We start from the raw sequence: 17,723 nt of genomic DNA, 5'->3' as shown, positions 1-17,723 counted from the left end.
TATGATTAAATTGAAAAAGTAACATTAAAGATGAGATATCGACAAAAAACAAAATCATACTCACAAAATTAATAGTTATTTTATATAATTTGTAACCGATGAACAAATGCATAAACATGTAAGTATAATATTGGATGAATTACAATGATAATATTAGACATTTTCCTCAATGTATATAAGGCGAGGAAAACAGATTTTTTTAACAATAAACTCCATGAAGTTGATAACTTCTACAAAAGAAATACAAGGTTATAGAAGATTTTCTGTTCAAAACTATAATTTATTTCAAAATTGGAGAGATAATGAAGGCGTTTTTAACTAATGGATGTCGTGGTCTAGAATGTTCGGTGCTTCATACCAAATTATGATACAAACAATGTGTACATATATACATATATTGTATTTTATAGTGTTACAGTCTTGCTGTAAACTTTGATTAGGTAATAGTCACTAAAGTAGACATTTTAGATAATTAGTAAGACATGGTACTACAAATGACATCTCCTAAACACTTCCATGTTGTATGATGTTGAATGAATAAAAAAAACTTCTTATCATAATAAATTATTGTTCATTTACAACGCACTGCAATATGTACAAATCACTTGTGAGTTATTACAAATCAGGCACATTTAGCGAGCTACATTTTTTCGCAAAAAATCGCATATCATATACATGCAGTGAATGGCAACTGTATAACAATATTCAGGAAAAGATAAGAAATAAGCGTGGAGCCTGTAAGAATGTTCTTATTATGTACATGCACATTTTGCCTTGTAAAAGTAGTTTTTATAGATATTCAAGCGAAATGCAAACATACAAGTAAAGCTAAGCTGATCCAGAACAAATTAGTTGACTTGCATGCCTTTTTTCTGGTCAATTCTGGAAAAGGCGCAAACTTAAAAAAAAATGTTCCTATATTTAAGTTTTGACCAAACCGACATATTAACTTACTGTTTGTGACCGTATAGATATTCCTATTGTTGTATAGTATGTAAGTAACCTACAGACATTTTTTTAAAGTACCTTACTTTTACAATCCAAAAACACAATAAAGTATTCAACATTATCCCGATAGTATATGAGGAAAAATTAACACCATTATATCTTTTTCCCACTTTCCAGTCTGAAATAAAAGGCACTTGAAAATCGCGATATCTTCTGTGAATCGATAAAAAATAATAAACCAAATATATATTGATAAATTTTCTCCAACTGTGCATGCTGTAACATCACATACTAGGAGGACATACATCATCTCCGTTCGCGAATTACATATACATGAGCATTAATGCAAATGTTAACATGTTAACAGACAAGTATAATGGGAATTCGTCTGCAAATATTCACAAAATATGAACATAAAATGCATTTTAGAGATGTTAGACAAAACTCTAATAGTATAATCCTTTTGATAGCTTTTCATTTAGAATTCCATTCCATTTCGTCAATTACTTACCAATTACATATTGATGTACCTATTGTTCAGATATTGGATCATATACGAATCAGGAGAAAACTCAATGTGCTATGAATGATTCAAATTATGACTAATTTAGATATTAGTAAGAGAATACATTCCTTAACGTTTGCAAAGCCAGGAAACCTTAACATATCAATGTAAAAGCAGTATAATAACAAATTGTATTTAATTAAAACAAGATTCTTTGTGTGGAACGATGGTATGAAACATTACCGACCTTGTCTTGACCTGATTCTTTTATGGGTAATTACAAAATCATAATATTAACCCTGATTCTTGCTTTTAATCATGTAACAATTATATTTTCACACTGATGGAATTGCTAATGGCGAAGTTTTGCTATCACATGTCAAAAGTTTAACGAAGCTTACGACATATAAGTATTGTATCATTTAATTCAAAACAACCGAAAATGACTTATCACCGGGCAAGAGTATATATTCATCAAAGACGATATAAGACTCCGAGCATCGTCCCCTCGTATTGTAAAGATAAGCTACGGTTCCAACATCTGCCTGTCGTTGACTTAAAGCTAAACGTTTGGCGGTAACAAGACAATTAACCTTTATACATTAAAGTCATTTCAGCCGGTTTCCTTAATCACGAAAAACTTGTACATATAAGAACAAGAAACTACATTTGTGTAGACTGCCAAACAGTTACGACTTACGCGACAATTTATTACAACTAGAGAAGCTGACATTTGCTCTTGGGGTCATGTTAAAACACATTTAAGAATAAAAAGACAATTTATACATTTCCTTAGCAGTGTGTGGCACCATAATATATCAATATAACATAGAATTAAGTTTCAGAAATTAGACATTGAACGTAATGTTAAATATTGGCTGTACATTGCACTTTGTTTTTGTGAGTAAATTTGGTAGTAAATGACGACCATGATAACTTTGTAGACATGACATTAAAATATCTGCTGAAATAGTTTAGTCCCCGTCATTGTGGGCTTCGTCGATATAATGGAATTCCAAAAAGCAATGCAATTTTGTTTTACATAACGTTAAGAAACATTTCTTTTGATTTATAAAGACATGATCGATGATACATACATTAAAATAAACAAAAAAATGAAATGATTAATCCTGCATTTATAAACCAAATTCATTCCTTTAAGACACTAAAGATTAAAATAAGTGTTATTAATTATTTAAAGGAAGTGGAAGTTTCTTTCTGAGTATATCAAACAAAAAGCAAACTTAATGTTAAACACACAAACATAAATTGTAAACTCTTCTTAGATCTTTTTATGTGCATTCCGCGAGAATATCACTCACCACCAAACGCAGACATCAGAAAAGCTATATTTCCACATTTTCCTTCAATTTAATATGATGTAGTCCAGATAAATAGAGAATGATTGACGAATAAATATGAATCTAAATGCCTTTTTGATAATTAATATTTATAAGAAAGAGATATCACTTCAAACTATATATAGACGCTTAAAATAGAAACGCGACATGAAAACGAGGCTACATGAAAATGTAAATACGATAAGCCTGCTCGAGTATTTCAATGATGAAACATGTATGCCACTATGACAGAACACTGTCGTAATGGTAGTCTTAACAGATGTTTGATGAGTGTAGATTGGGCAGACTTTGTGTGGTCTTTAGCGGTGATATGTCTCAGTCCTTATTTACATTGAAATTGTTTGTGATTTGTTTAAGCTTTTTAAGAGCATTTAATCCATTACACAAAAAAACTTTACAACAATACCCTATGTATACCCTATTTTCAGTGAAAATAAAATAAATTATTCTGAAATGTGGTTTTAAGTGGTAGTTTCGTTGAAATTGAAAAATACACTTCTGAATGATTTATCATGGAATTATTTGTAGTTAAGGATTTTAGAGAGCATTTTGATATCAGAAACCAGCCGTTATATGTTATTAAAATTTCCTTAATGTATTTTACAGGAAGAAAGGTTCTTATTGTGTGTCTTTATTATTGCATGAAATTTCTGAATGAAATCATTCTGTCCTGGCACATATATGAATAAATAAATAAACAGTTTACTTTGGATCTTTTGAAAATAGCACTTGTTTCTCATTGAAAATGTGTTATTGAACCATTAAAGTTTGATGTAAATGAACCTAGTAACATGTCGGAATCGCCGTTAACACCCAGTTCTCACCAGAGATTTCTTGGCATTCCAAAATAATTCATAAACAATACATTGATGTATCTGTTTAAATATTATGGCGGTAAAGATTGGCTTTAATAATATGTAATGTAAATGTACAATAGTGCAACATGTATTCTTTTTCTATGAAACGTCAAGCAGAAATGATTTCAGCGGATATCTGTAAACAATATAACATTAATATCATAAAATATGCACAATTGTATGACGTCATCATTCACAGTGTTGTTTCCGATGGTTCATCAACAATCGGCTGAACACCATTCGTAGTGCTCGTTGTGCTTAGTCCATTTGCGTGACCATTGGACATGCGCACTGTCAGATTTTTGGGATTATTACGCAAACTACCCCGCAGACTCGTGTACTCAGTGGTCCAATTGGGTAAAGCCGATTTCATTTTCAGGCACACAAGCGACCTCCAGAGTCGCTTGAACTCTTGTCTAAATACTTTACCAGTTATACAGTAAATGTAGAAATTACATGCATAATGAGTTAATCCAATCTCCTCAATAATTGTCTTGATGTACACATAGTCAAAATGCCTTTGCCAAATAGCATCAGGGGGGTTTAAATTCGCAGAATCCCCCATGGGAAAACTATAATACAAAGTCACGACGATCGTGACAGGCAAAGTGGTGAAGATTTGGTAAAAAGACACGGCAAGCAACATCACTGTTGTGGCCGAGTTCTTGTGAGTCCGTGATTGTAACTGCGTCTTCTCAAACTTTGACAGTCGTTTCGCCTCCACGATTACAAGGATATTGAAGACGAGAATGAGAATTGGAACAAGGAAGAATACCATCGCTTCAACACACCATGTCCAAATAGACCAGAATGAGGATTCATTATTTCTCACTACTTCCGCTCTCAGACTGCAGCGGCCTCCGCTGTCGTAGTGCCAAAAATATCCTTGTATTCCGTTGATAAGAAACGAAAATATGAAGAGACATGCAATGACTATTTTCGCCCTTTTCGTCGTGCAGAACTTCTCTCTTGAAAACGGATGACATATTGAAATATATCTTTCCACTGTAAAAGCTAATACCAACAACGGTGACAGGTATTGTGATGTCAAGAAAATAATGGGATAAAATTCACACACGAATTCGACATCTAAACATCGAATGCCCCATTTCTCGTTCAGTTCATACACTATCTGCAGCAACAGAAACACTAAATCTGCCAAAGCAAGAGCAGCTAGATAGTATCCGGACGAATTCCTCATTCTTTTCTGCAGCCAAATCACAAGAGCAAGAATATTTCCCGGAAAGCCGACGACGTAAACATATGGCGTAAGATACTTGTCAATCATCGTGGCCTCCGGGCAGTGTTGTTTGTATATATCCCATACCGTACTGGGCGTTCCATTGTCTCCCGCATCATCCGTATGGTTCAACAGAGACGGGAAACTCGCCGTAACGTCATATAATATCGTCGAGGTATTCGTCATGCTGGCTTCCTGAAAAGATAGACAATTAATTGTTATTATAAAAATCTTATCGAATATTTCATCATATATTTGTAGAATGATGTTTTATATGAAATTATATCGAACTTTTGCATGTTTATTTGTTCACTCACTCAGAATACGGAATACCCACTACTTCACATTGACCAGGTAGATTTTTCGTTATATATCCGAGACAAACAATAAGTCAAAATATTACCAAGAACACACCATCTACTTGTGCATATCTAGAGAATTAGATTTAGATTGAATTTTTGCTGCTTTCTAATGAGTATTCAGAGGGATCCAATGCAAATTCGTATCATTCGTAAACATCAGGAACAATCATAACACAAACATACACACCAAAATTATGTATGTACATATACCGACATCATCGTCTTCGTTCATGTACCAATGAATCCATCAATATGATATATTCATCAAATTCAGCTGATTCATACCATGTATAACGATATCATGGCTTAAACTAAATCATGAATTCAGACAGAAATTTGGCGTCAATAATTGTATATAAACCCCAGTCATTCCCCTAACACGATTTGATAAGTAAAAGTATCGTATTGGTTGTGTATAAATCTGTAAAATGGATTTCAACTAAAGACACTTAAAGTTATGTTCCCGTGTACTATAAAATGTTAGAATCAGTTTTGTTACCCTATCGTCAGTTTTATCTAGTTCGATGATTTAAAACAAAACTTAATCCATCATAACAAAATATGTATCCTATAAACAAACGAAGATGTTCAGAAATTTAACAATTTCGTATAAAAATATATTTAACACATAAAAAATGAAAGAAAAAAACATGAGGATCCATTTTCTTTTTGATATTTTAACCTATATATTGCTCTATATTCAGTTATGCCTCATTAAAACGGGTTGTTCGGTTTGAAAATCATGCTGGCTTCCTGTTTTTAAAAGATAACTGATCGACCAATGCATAGCGAAGAATTTGATAAATATAGGATATAATTTCATAATTAGCCATCTTTTATCGAAAAACCTGTCGGCAATAAATACATTTTCATTTTTTCACTAGATGCACATGTCTTTGCATATCGGAAACTTGAAAAGAACTCACGTGCATTTCGTTTTTTGACGCTTCGATTCATTTCAACATCTGGCAGCATTTGGTTAACTTGAACTTTATCCAATTTTATTTAGAAAGATCAAATGAACTTTAGTATTCCCGGGTCCAAAATAGGTTGGTAATGAGACTTAATCTATTAGGGGATCTAAAAATAAATGTTCCATTTGTATACATTAGATATATCAGGAAACTAGAGATACGTGATTGATGGGCTCAGATAAGCGATCACCCACAGACCTCGGCTGAACACCTGGGATTTACCTTTCCTAATTACATGTAAAACACGTCTATAGAGATATTCAAAAGTAAAAACCGTTCGATGCCAATTAAAGCATTTCATTTTAATTTCAAACAAATGCAGGACATATATTAATGAGAAAGATATTCATCAACATAATTTCAAAAATAATCAAGTCTCATCAAATTCAACACCATGCAAATAATTATTGATTTATGCCAAACAATATTGCCGAGATATGATTTATATGAATATGATTTTTTTTTGTGAAAGGAACGAAATCATTCATGCATGAGACTTTGCACTTATGAGAATACCTGTGCAGGTGTTCGTGCCTGATTTGCTACGAGGCGACTAATTTGAGTTTCCTCTACAGAATTACGGGTTGGGATTTTGGTTCTATAAGGTGTAGCGTTAACCATTCTTATAGCTGAACGTTAACCAAAGGACATTAGGAAGCAATTTTGCAACATGCAGGATCGTCCCAGATGGAGGACTCGGCCCATAACCTTCCCTAACTGTGTTCTAAAATAAATCGTTAGAACCCTGCTAAATCGGCTATTTGTCATCTGCTCACTTTCGTGCCACGAAGTAGAAGACACGGGAGTTTATCCCCTATTCCAAATGGATTCCCTGAATACCTTATTTTATCATATAGGTAACTGGCCCTACCTTTCCTATATTTCTGAACTTAAGGAAATATGTTTTAGCTGGAATATTTTTCGAAGGAATGCATTATATGATTTAAGGAGAATTCCTTAGCAATAATATTTTTCATAAATCTGATTATGTTTTATATGGAGAAGAACGGCATTGAAACCAGAGCCTGAAGGTATACTGTGTTGATCCTCCTACCTTCAAAGCTGTGCTCTTTACATAATCTCTATCCAACATTTCGTGCATCTTAAGATAAATTGAGATACCAATCTCAGGACGGTCAATAATCCTTTGTTAAACATGAAAGAACAATCGATTTTAACGGACTAAGGCATGATAATGAAATGTACGCACGTATATCATGATCAGTATGTTCAGGTAGAGATAAAGCTTCACTACTGTTTTACACTATTTTACTGTAATACAAAGGGAATCATAATAAATAGCTCGCTTTTAAGGTGTTAAATATTTATCGACGGTAATGGCATGCAGAAATATGATTGTAGAAGAATATCCCGAGGGGATGAATTTTTATTGAACGAAACCCAATATAACTCGACATGAATTTTTTATCAGTATGTACCTATCTTTGACATATATTTAACCAGGATATTTTGTTGAATTCTTGAGTCGCGTTCATGAGAACTGTCTGTGTCTCGTGACAAACACGGACTTGTACGCACGACAGATATTGATAATTTGACATCTTAACATTTGCACTCAAATGACGTCTGCAAAGTGACACGTTACTATTCCAAAGGGTATATTTGTACGGTAGATGAAAACGCAAAGGACCGTAAGAAGCTATTCTGAGCTTTATAAAGATCTGGCGCTTTAGCACAAGTTTTTTTTTTTTTTTTTTTAATCTTTGGGATGACTGGTCGGTTTGTTGATTGGTTAACATCCAATCAACATAATAAGGACATTTTTGAGGACGGTACGATGTACCTAATTCAGTGGATCCAACTTGTGGTCCCCTCCATAGAATCTCGTAGGACATTAACATTGTATATCTCCTGAGCCATCACTGACGCCAGAATGACTCAGTGAATTGTTGGTTTCAACATGTATAAAGTCACACACGACATCAGTAAATACTGACAATGATGAGACGTAAGGTAGAGTTTCAATACAGTAAAATAAACAGTATACTATTTAGCAGACAGCATGGCGTTACATCCGTAATATCGATCAAATCATATGTTTACATAATATATATCAATATATATCAAGATATTTTCTGTGAAGAATATGCTTATACATTGTACATCCACTGGTCTTGAAGCATATCTAATGTGTCAATCAATCGCCAGAATCGCTCGTGCTATATGAGGTTATTAATTCACATATCGTTTGAAATGTAAATATTGAAGATAGCACTTCATCGATATTATCAAAAGTATATTACTAGAACAATATTATCGATGTCTATTACTAAACAATGAGGTCATACAGTGCAGATTGATGAATGATTGTAGGTAGGGATGTGTGACTTCTACCAAACATGCTAGGTACCCGTATACTGTCAGGGGTGTTAATAGCTCCTTATAAATTAGTAAATGCGTTGATAGCGTCCGATATGCGCAATCAATTACTGTCGTTTATTTGAAATACCAACTTGTATCAGAAACTTCACGACAAAATCAATAAACACAATTTGTGGTGAACAGACTTTATACTACACCGACCTCAGGTGAGTATGGACCATTTACTGATCTACACATACGAAATACCGATCTAAACATACAAAATGAAATACTGATGTAAACATACAAAATACTGATCTACACATAAAAAATACTGATCTACACATACAACATACTGATCTACACATACAAAATACTGATCTACACATACAAAATACTGATCTACACAAACAAAATACTGATCTACAAATACAAAATACTGATCTATACATACAAAATACTGATCTCCACATACAAAATACTGATCTATACATACAAAATACTGATCTACGAATACAAAATACTGATCTACACAAACAAAATACTGATCTACACATACAAAATACTGATCTACACATACAAAATACAGATCTATACATACAACATACTGATCTACACATACAACATACTGATCTACACATACAACATACTGATCTACACATACAAAATACAAATCTACACATACAAGATACTGATCTACACATACAACATACTGATCTACACATACAACATACTGATCTACACATACAAAATACTGATCTACACATACAACATACTGATCTACACATACAAAATACTGATCTATACATACAACATACTGATCTACACATACAACATACTGATCTACACATACAAAATACTGATCTAAACATACAAAATACTGATCTACACATACAACATACTGATCTACACATACAACATACTGATCTACACATACAACATACTGATCTACACATACAAAATACTGATCTACACATACAACATACTGATCTACACATACAACATACTGATCTACACATACAACATACTGATCTACAAATACAAAATACTGATCTACAAATACAAAATACAGATCTATACATACAACATACTGATCTACACATACAAAATACTGATCTACACATACAAAATACTGATCTACACATACAAAATACTGATCTACACATACAAAATACTGATCTACAAATACAAAATACTGATCTACACATACAAAATACTGATCTACACATACAACATACTGATCTACACATACAACATACTGATCTACACATACAACATACTGATCTACACATACAAAATACTGATCTACACATACAACATACTGATCTACACATACAAAATACTGATCTATACATACAACATACTGATCTACACATACAACATACTGATCTACACATACAACATACTGATCTACACATACAAAATACTGATCTACACATACAACATACTGATCTACACATACAACATACTGATCTACACATACAACATACTGATCTACACATACAAAATACTGATCTACACATACAACATACTGATTTACACATACAACATACTGATCTACACATACAAAATACTGATCTATACATACAAATGCTAGACAGTACCTGATTGTAGCAGCCAAATACGCAATGATCAATTTCACATAGTCAATGAAACCTTCGAAAATTCTGTTGGGACCAAAACAGTGATGGATATGCTGATAACACTCGTAGGTCCGGAATATGTCTACCTTACATCCCAAATAGAAAGCGACAGATGTATTTGTGGAATGTCCCTCTCCAGCCAACATCGTCTGTGGCCATTTGAATACATGGCATTGACTGGTCATTCCATTGCACGTGGAGTCAACCAAAGGCCAGAATTAATTATCAGCCCTTGCCCGAAATTCGAACAGTTATATGTTTAAAATGTTGTTATTGGCAACGCGGATCTGCTGAAAATACTACAGAATTCACGAGCGTTCACCTCCCATAAACGTGTTACATTATGTAACACGTGCATCGCATTCCCCAGTCAAGTGTTTTGATTTTCGGATATAGATATTTACGTAAGATTTAAACTTTTCCACATATTGGCTATTTTTATTTGTTTACGACGTAAATGTCCTGTAATTTTTAAGTGATCTTAGATATTCAGCATTACCTATTCTCGAGGAATTATCGTCTTCAGAGAAATCACAGTTATAAATTCGTGTGGTGCTTAAATTAGCGGTTTTGTTCAGGTTCCTTTTTACGCGAAATCTGAGAAAGCTACAGGACAGAATTAAGTCAAAACATTTTAATATCAACGTGTGAATGGTGAGCGTCCTGATTCATCATACTATAGACAGGGTCCCAATTATCAGCATGTGATAGGAAGCTTAAAATCTGTAAAAAGTACAGTGAAACTGCAGCCAATATAAAAGTCCTTCTGTTGAAGGAAATCTGGATGCAATCTTGATGTGCACGGCGGAAATCAATCCAAAACTGTAGCAAAATCTTAATCAAAGGGAAAAAACTGACATCTAATTCTGTTGTGTATTCATGTACAATACATCATGTTTAAACAAAGAACATGTTTAGATCTTCAGGCTTAGAAGGAGCGGACTATTCTCAGTGACAACAAGAAATCGAATGAATGAGATTTTGATAAACCAACAACCCACACGTATTATGTAAGAGTACATATAAAGTGGTCATTGTCACGCCACAACACGTAAGGCATGTTAAACTGATTACACAGAATAGAGTTTACGGAAATAACATTCGATTTCGGAGTCCTCGATCGTCTGTTGTCTAGCTGTGGTGAATTATGTACTGATCAATATTCAATTACGTAGAGGAATCCTACTTCTAAGGTACTCAAGTTTGATTTCCTAAACATTTCCTACAATGTGTCTTTACCGATTCACTGATGTCTACGATATTTCCGCTGCAGTACCGCCTCAATCGCCGCGACAGGAAATGGAACGTTCGCATGCGCATTGCGGGAGGAGGGGTTTAAGGTTGTGCAATCCCAATGTTAATGCAATAGAAGAAAACTAATAAGTTGCACAAATACAAAATTACTTTTTTAAGGTAATTGTTTTTTGAAAATGACTTATTCATACAATTTGTCTTCTTGATACTTTGATGTATGTGATATTCTACACAACATAATTATATGTACTTATTTGGTTGTAAAACAATGACGCAACTAGTTAATTGTTTAATCATACATCAATTAACATATGAATTAAAAATTAATTATGCTGGTACAATAAATATCCCGAGTGTGTGCGGAGGTGGATTGGTGTGAAGTCAGAACAAACGCAACAAACACACGCATTTTACGACAGCTGTTTCCCGTTCTCAAGGAAATGGGAATTTGGAAAAACAAAATGACATAAATCTTTTAATTACACAAGGAAGTGGTTCGTAAAAATTGAACATTTATTATAATCTTCTAGCTTTCCTGCCAAGGATTAAGTTGAGTATGGCGGACGAAGTATCCAGCTACCACATGACAAATTCATTTAAATTCATCTCCTGTTCACGGAGTTTAAAATCGCTGATGAATTAAAAATGAACAAAAAACAAAAAACAAAAACAAAACAAACAAACAAAAAGCTAAGGTTAGCGTTACAGTTTCCCTAAAGGCTGTAATTTCAACAATTGCCTTTAAAGGTTTTTATTTCAGCATACTGGTACATGTATTTCCGATTTTATTGAAACAGACTTTGATTTCTTAAATTCATTGTAGAAATCTGCATTTTCTTTATTATGCCAGTTTTCTATGTGTACGTGTATGTGTATACTAGCAAAAGTGGTAGATAAATTGTAACGAAGTTCGACATAGGACAGAAGGACCACTTAGCCACGCCCATGTCCATCCCAGGGAGCTGTCCGACCCTGTGGACGTACCGGGTGGATAGGACAGGACTCACCTGAAGGGGGTACAGACACTGGTAGTCTCGGCCACCAGCACGTCGTATGAACACAGTTAACGACAGCGAAATGAACGTCAAATCATTAACCAATCTGTTCATTTTTGATTGACAATTCATTAATTAAAATTTAATTATTTAAGGTAAAATTATATATATGTATCCGTATGAATTTAACATATAGCGCCTTAAAACCTTACACAAATCTAAAAAATAATATTATCATATTTAAATATACTATTTTGCGACTTGATCCTGAGCTTTCAGAGTTGGTAGTTGATTTTTATTGTTTTGATTGGAGTGAATGCAAGTTTATCAAACCGGATCGAAACTTATATATTTCATGTCAAAATGTACACATTGTATTCCAAATTCCATCAGTTATACAATTGTATTAATCTGTTATAATTGTTTTTACATGTAGTTTGAGGATACTTGACTTTGGTGAAATCTCTAGTGCTCACTACTTCACCACCGCGGTGTATCAATTGACGTGTACAAACAAACATCCGAGAATGTTAACCACACAACATTTTAATTAATTCATATTTTTTTTAATTTAAACTTGATTAGAACATGAAATCTGACAATTTTGAAAATTATCCAATGTCTAAACGATACGAATAAAAAACGGAACCCACTCGAGAAAACACTGTTACAATGTTGCTGTTACAGACTTCATGTTAACGAACAAGTGTGCCATATTATATCAGGAGGCACTCCATAAGACTTGACGTAAATGAAATCATGTTGAACGTTTTTGAAGCCCCAACATGTCCATGTCGTAAGGTAATTCAGTAAAAACGATTAAAATACCAAGATGTATCCCTCTCTGTACACAAGTGTTACCATTGAATGTAATCGTGATGTATGTATTGAAACCCTGCGGTATTATGTGCTATCACAGCAATATCCAATTCAACGACGAAACAAAATCCTACGTTATGTGACAGCGAAATCCTACGTAATGATATAACGAAATCCCATACGTAATGTGACAACGAAATCCTACGTAATGTGACAACAAAATCCTGCACGTAATGTAACAACTAAATACATCGTAACGTGACAACGAAATCCAACGTTATGTGACAACGAAATCTTACACGTAATGTAACAACAAAACCCTACGTTATGTGACAACAAAATCCTGCGTAATGAGACAACGAAATCCTATTTGATGTGACAACGAAATACTGCATAATGATATAACGAAATCCTACGTAATGTGACAACGAAATCCTACGTAAGTGACAATGAAATCCTACGTAAGTGACAATGAAATCCTACGTAAGTGACAACGAAATCCTACCAGTGCTGAAATCTTGATTATTTCGAACTGACTTTTTTTCTAGATAAAATGTTTTTGAAAGGGATACTAACAACATATTCAAATGTTTAAGTGGCCGTGATATTGACGTAATAACTAAAATATATCCATTTAATATAACATCGCAAACAATAAAACACTTACCAGACTATTCAAGTTTCCCATTTTGACGCGAATGAGTGTTCCTTAGTCACCAATAATCCAGCCTATGTGAGCACGAGAGCACGTGCTGTCCCCTATTGCCAGGAAATTGTCTCTGGTGACCATCGTACGTGTGGCGAGCGGGGACTATTTATACCGAGAGGTCGGTAAGGCAGAATGGGGAATAAGATTAACGTTTTTAAGATGGTTACCAATAGTCTATTACAATGAACACTTAGATATGTATTTACATGTATTATCCAGAGTGTAGCATTTAATTCAGCATTAATCACGAGTCCTATATCGAACTGTATTGAGGATAATCTCGAATGGAATTGTGTCTCTAGATATCTTTATTAACTAATTATAACCATGACAGACCTACATATATGTATGTTAGGATCCATACTAACCACATTCCGTGTATACTGGTCTGTATGTTCCTGTCTCTGTGAGCAAGTTCCACGAGAATGTATGTCCACAATCCTTGTATAAATCACGGGGCATGCTTTCTTATCTGTGTAACTCGAACCATTGGTCAACAGATCCAATGTACGTCATTATCGGAACGACAAACAATGGACAACACCATGAGATACGTCACCATCGATACCATCAATGAAGAAATTACGTCACAACAGTTACTCTAAGCAGCAAAAGTATAATGTGACACAGCAAACATCAGATGACGTCAGCACCAAGAAAATAACCCCCCCCCCCCTCTCTCTCTCTCTCTCTCTCTCTCTCTCTCTCTCTCTCTCTCTCTCTCTCTCTCTCTCTCTCTCTTGGAGAAAGGCATTCCCACAAGCTCTTGAGAAGAAGCTAGATATTTTAGTTGTCGAGTGGTGCAATGGATAGTACACTCGTCTCACACTAAGACAGCCGGGGCCTAATCCACACTCGGATATAAAAGGTAGAGGGGTCCGTTCGTTATAAACGTTTATCCTTCTCGTACTTTTTTTTTATACATAATTACATAAAAGGACTTCAACCAACATTTCCTTTGGGGTTTATCACTGGAAAATAACAATTCTTTCGCATTTAAACAATAATTGGATACAACCAAACACTTCTTACTTTGCGTCGAAGAAATACATGTAATTCTTTGAACTGTGAACTCTTCACCCCAAGCCAATTACATGTCGTCCCGACTAACGAGATAGTGATACCCTAATGGTCCTGTAACGACCCCGTATTTCCATTTTATCGCCAACCAGAATTTATATGACCTGGATCGTCACTCTGTAAAATCGCATCAATGTATTAACTACATTGTATTTTAATGTTGAAACTTCAGTGTTCACCGTTTAGTCAATCTCTTGTGTGTAGGATGATAGTCGAGGATGTTTCTATCAGATTCTTCCGGATAAGTGGGATTTCCGGATAATCGAGGTTTCCGTTTATCAAAGTAAAACATTTAATTGCAAATGGTATACAAACAGTATACAATTGATATGTTACAAAACAAAAATTAGTCCCCGTGACTTGGTATCACTTTGAAATAAATCGGAAGTCCAGAGGGTCGCCCCGTGATGGGGTCCAGGTATAAAGCCATGGAGGGGTGTCTTGGAGACAAAGCCCCTCGTAGAAGTTGACTGAATGCATGTCTCATTTATACTTACTTTTACAATGATAATACATTGTTTATTTGTTTTTTTCCCCGTTTTTTTTTTTTTTTTTTGTCAAGTGATTCGGTCAGAAACACAGTGACACTTAAATAAAACCGGGGTAGTATGTATTAAATCATGTTATACATGTATTTACATATTTGTCGTAAAACCTGTGTGCATGCACGGGTTTATGTGCTTTCATATGGCATCTACGCGCCTGAGTAAAAAAAAACTATCGATATAGTTAAAAATGATTGATTAGTTTCAATATGGACTATGAACTCCCTAAATTTACCTGGCGACCCACGTGGGCCACTGTTTGATCAACGGGCTATGTAAGACGGCAATATGTAAATATAGAAAACGGGTCTAGAGGATCCAGTCACACAGAAATGATATATATGTATGTACAAAAAGTGGGCGTGATCGGCGATACATCACCTCTGACGGGTGACTGATAGTTTAACTATCATTTGACAGGGTTATGGTGTGGATATTGAATATTATCGTTGCAAAAGGTACGCTTTGGCGAATAAATTTTGATTTAATACCATATAATTTCACTAAACAACAGATCATCCGGGTTCAGACAATTCGGCTCATGTCAGCATGAAGATCCTACATTGTATACCTCAAGTTGGTACCGATATCAAAGCAAAATGACATACAATGTACATGTACATCGCGCGGTCCCTTATATTTGGCTGTAATGTAATGGGCGATCACGTCGCCTGTAACTGGAGATTAGTTAAATGCTCTTAATTATTAAATCCTAATGCAACTGTTTAGTTTTAAGGCATAATGATAAGCGGATGATGAGTTATGATAACCTAATTTGTCGATTCGTGAAAAGGAGATGAACACACAGGGACATTTACTTTTTTTAACAAATGTATTTACATATGCACAAATAATGTTGATGCAAACAGATGATACAATAACGAAACTGTAATTCTAAATAAAAAATCGATAAAACGGGGACAAAATAAAAACAACTTGGAAATCCATTAAATAAGCACAAAGAGAAGGAGACCAGGTGTTCTATTGGGTGAGCGTCTTTTGCTTCATCGACGAGTACGTCATACAAGTGTATAGGTCAAATCTTGGTTAAGTGAAATTTTCACAATAAAAATTAGGATGTGACAACGGAACCACTAGGCATATCAACTAGCATCAAACACGTCTGACTTCATATCGTGTAAAGAAATATAATATTTCAAAATTAATCGAGTTGTGACGAATTGAGAAAACAAGAAACAAAACCAGGGAACGCGAGTATTTCTCTTATTCGATAAAAAATAAACATTTGACATGCACGAGGAATCATATCATTGATTACTTCCCAGTCAACATGCCATGTCCCACGAGACCAGTCGTGCCGTTAAACATTGTAATAGGGACAAAGTATGTGACAGATTGATTACACGGCTCCGATACCATGGACAGCGCCACATGTTGCTGTTTCGGACGCTCTGTCTCGGAATTGTTCAATAGTATCTAATCAATACAGATAGAGGTTGTATCAAACCTCGATTATCAAGATCATGTCGGAATAGTCATGGTTTATATCTCATATCGTAAATGGCTACATCCGATTGCGAAAATTCTGTATCTATCTCATAAATACATAGCTACATCCGATTGCGAGAATTTTATTTTGTATCCAACTCATAATGAATAGCTACATCCAATTGCGTCCTCTATTTGAAAACGTGACATTATCTGTCTGTAGTTGACCTTGTTTGAGATGACGTTTACCATTCCTATTTGAGAACGTGACATTATCTGTCAGTAGTTGACCTAGTTTTAGATGACGTGTACCATTCCTATTTGAGAGCGTGGCATTATCAGTCTGTAATTGACCTAGTTTTAGATGACGTTCACCATTCCGATTTCAATTGTTGCCGTGTACACCTCTTTTAGGTTCCCATTTTGCCCTCGTTTTCCATTTAAAGTTCCCTTGTTGCTAATAATCGATAATCAAGTTAGTGTCCGTGTTCTCAGATTCAACTTGTTCTGTATATACATATTTATTTTTTTAAGTTCTCGAAACACTTGTAACTTTTTTCTCGTGTGATATAACAGACAATGTATTAATATATTTGAAAAGACAAATAATGATAATTTCTCATTCATATATTTTAATTTCAATATTTAAAATCCATCAGA

At 34.4% G+C, this 17,723-nt stretch overlaps 1 protein-coding gene across 2 annotated transcripts in view; it reads right to left on the bottom strand.

Annotated features, from left to right (window-relative positions):
• Window positions 1-259: 259 nt before the first annotated feature.
• LOC117334432 (probable G-protein coupled receptor 139) overlaps window positions 260-17,723 on the bottom strand; it is a 53,119-nt gene continuing 35,655 nt past the window's right edge. For both annotated transcript variants that reach the window (XM_033894058.1, XM_033894057.1), the window contains exon 2: window positions 260-5,106. In XM_033894058.1, coding sequence (XP_033749949.1) covers window positions 3,865-5,097 — 1,233 coding nt within the window. In that variant the 5' untranslated portion in view covers window positions 5,098-5,106 and the 3' untranslated portion in view covers window positions 260-3,864. The remainder of the gene's footprint in view (window positions 5,107-17,723) is intronic.

Source organism: Pecten maximus, chromosome 9, assembly GCF_902652985.1.
Source record: "Pecten maximus chromosome 9, xPecMax1.1, whole genome shotgun sequence".
Classification (NCBI taxonomy): Eukaryota; Metazoa; Mollusca; class Bivalvia; order Pectinida; family Pectinidae; genus Pecten; species Pecten maximus.
Note: the sequence above shows the minus strand (reverse complement) of the source record. Positions and strands in the feature narration are given on the sequence as shown.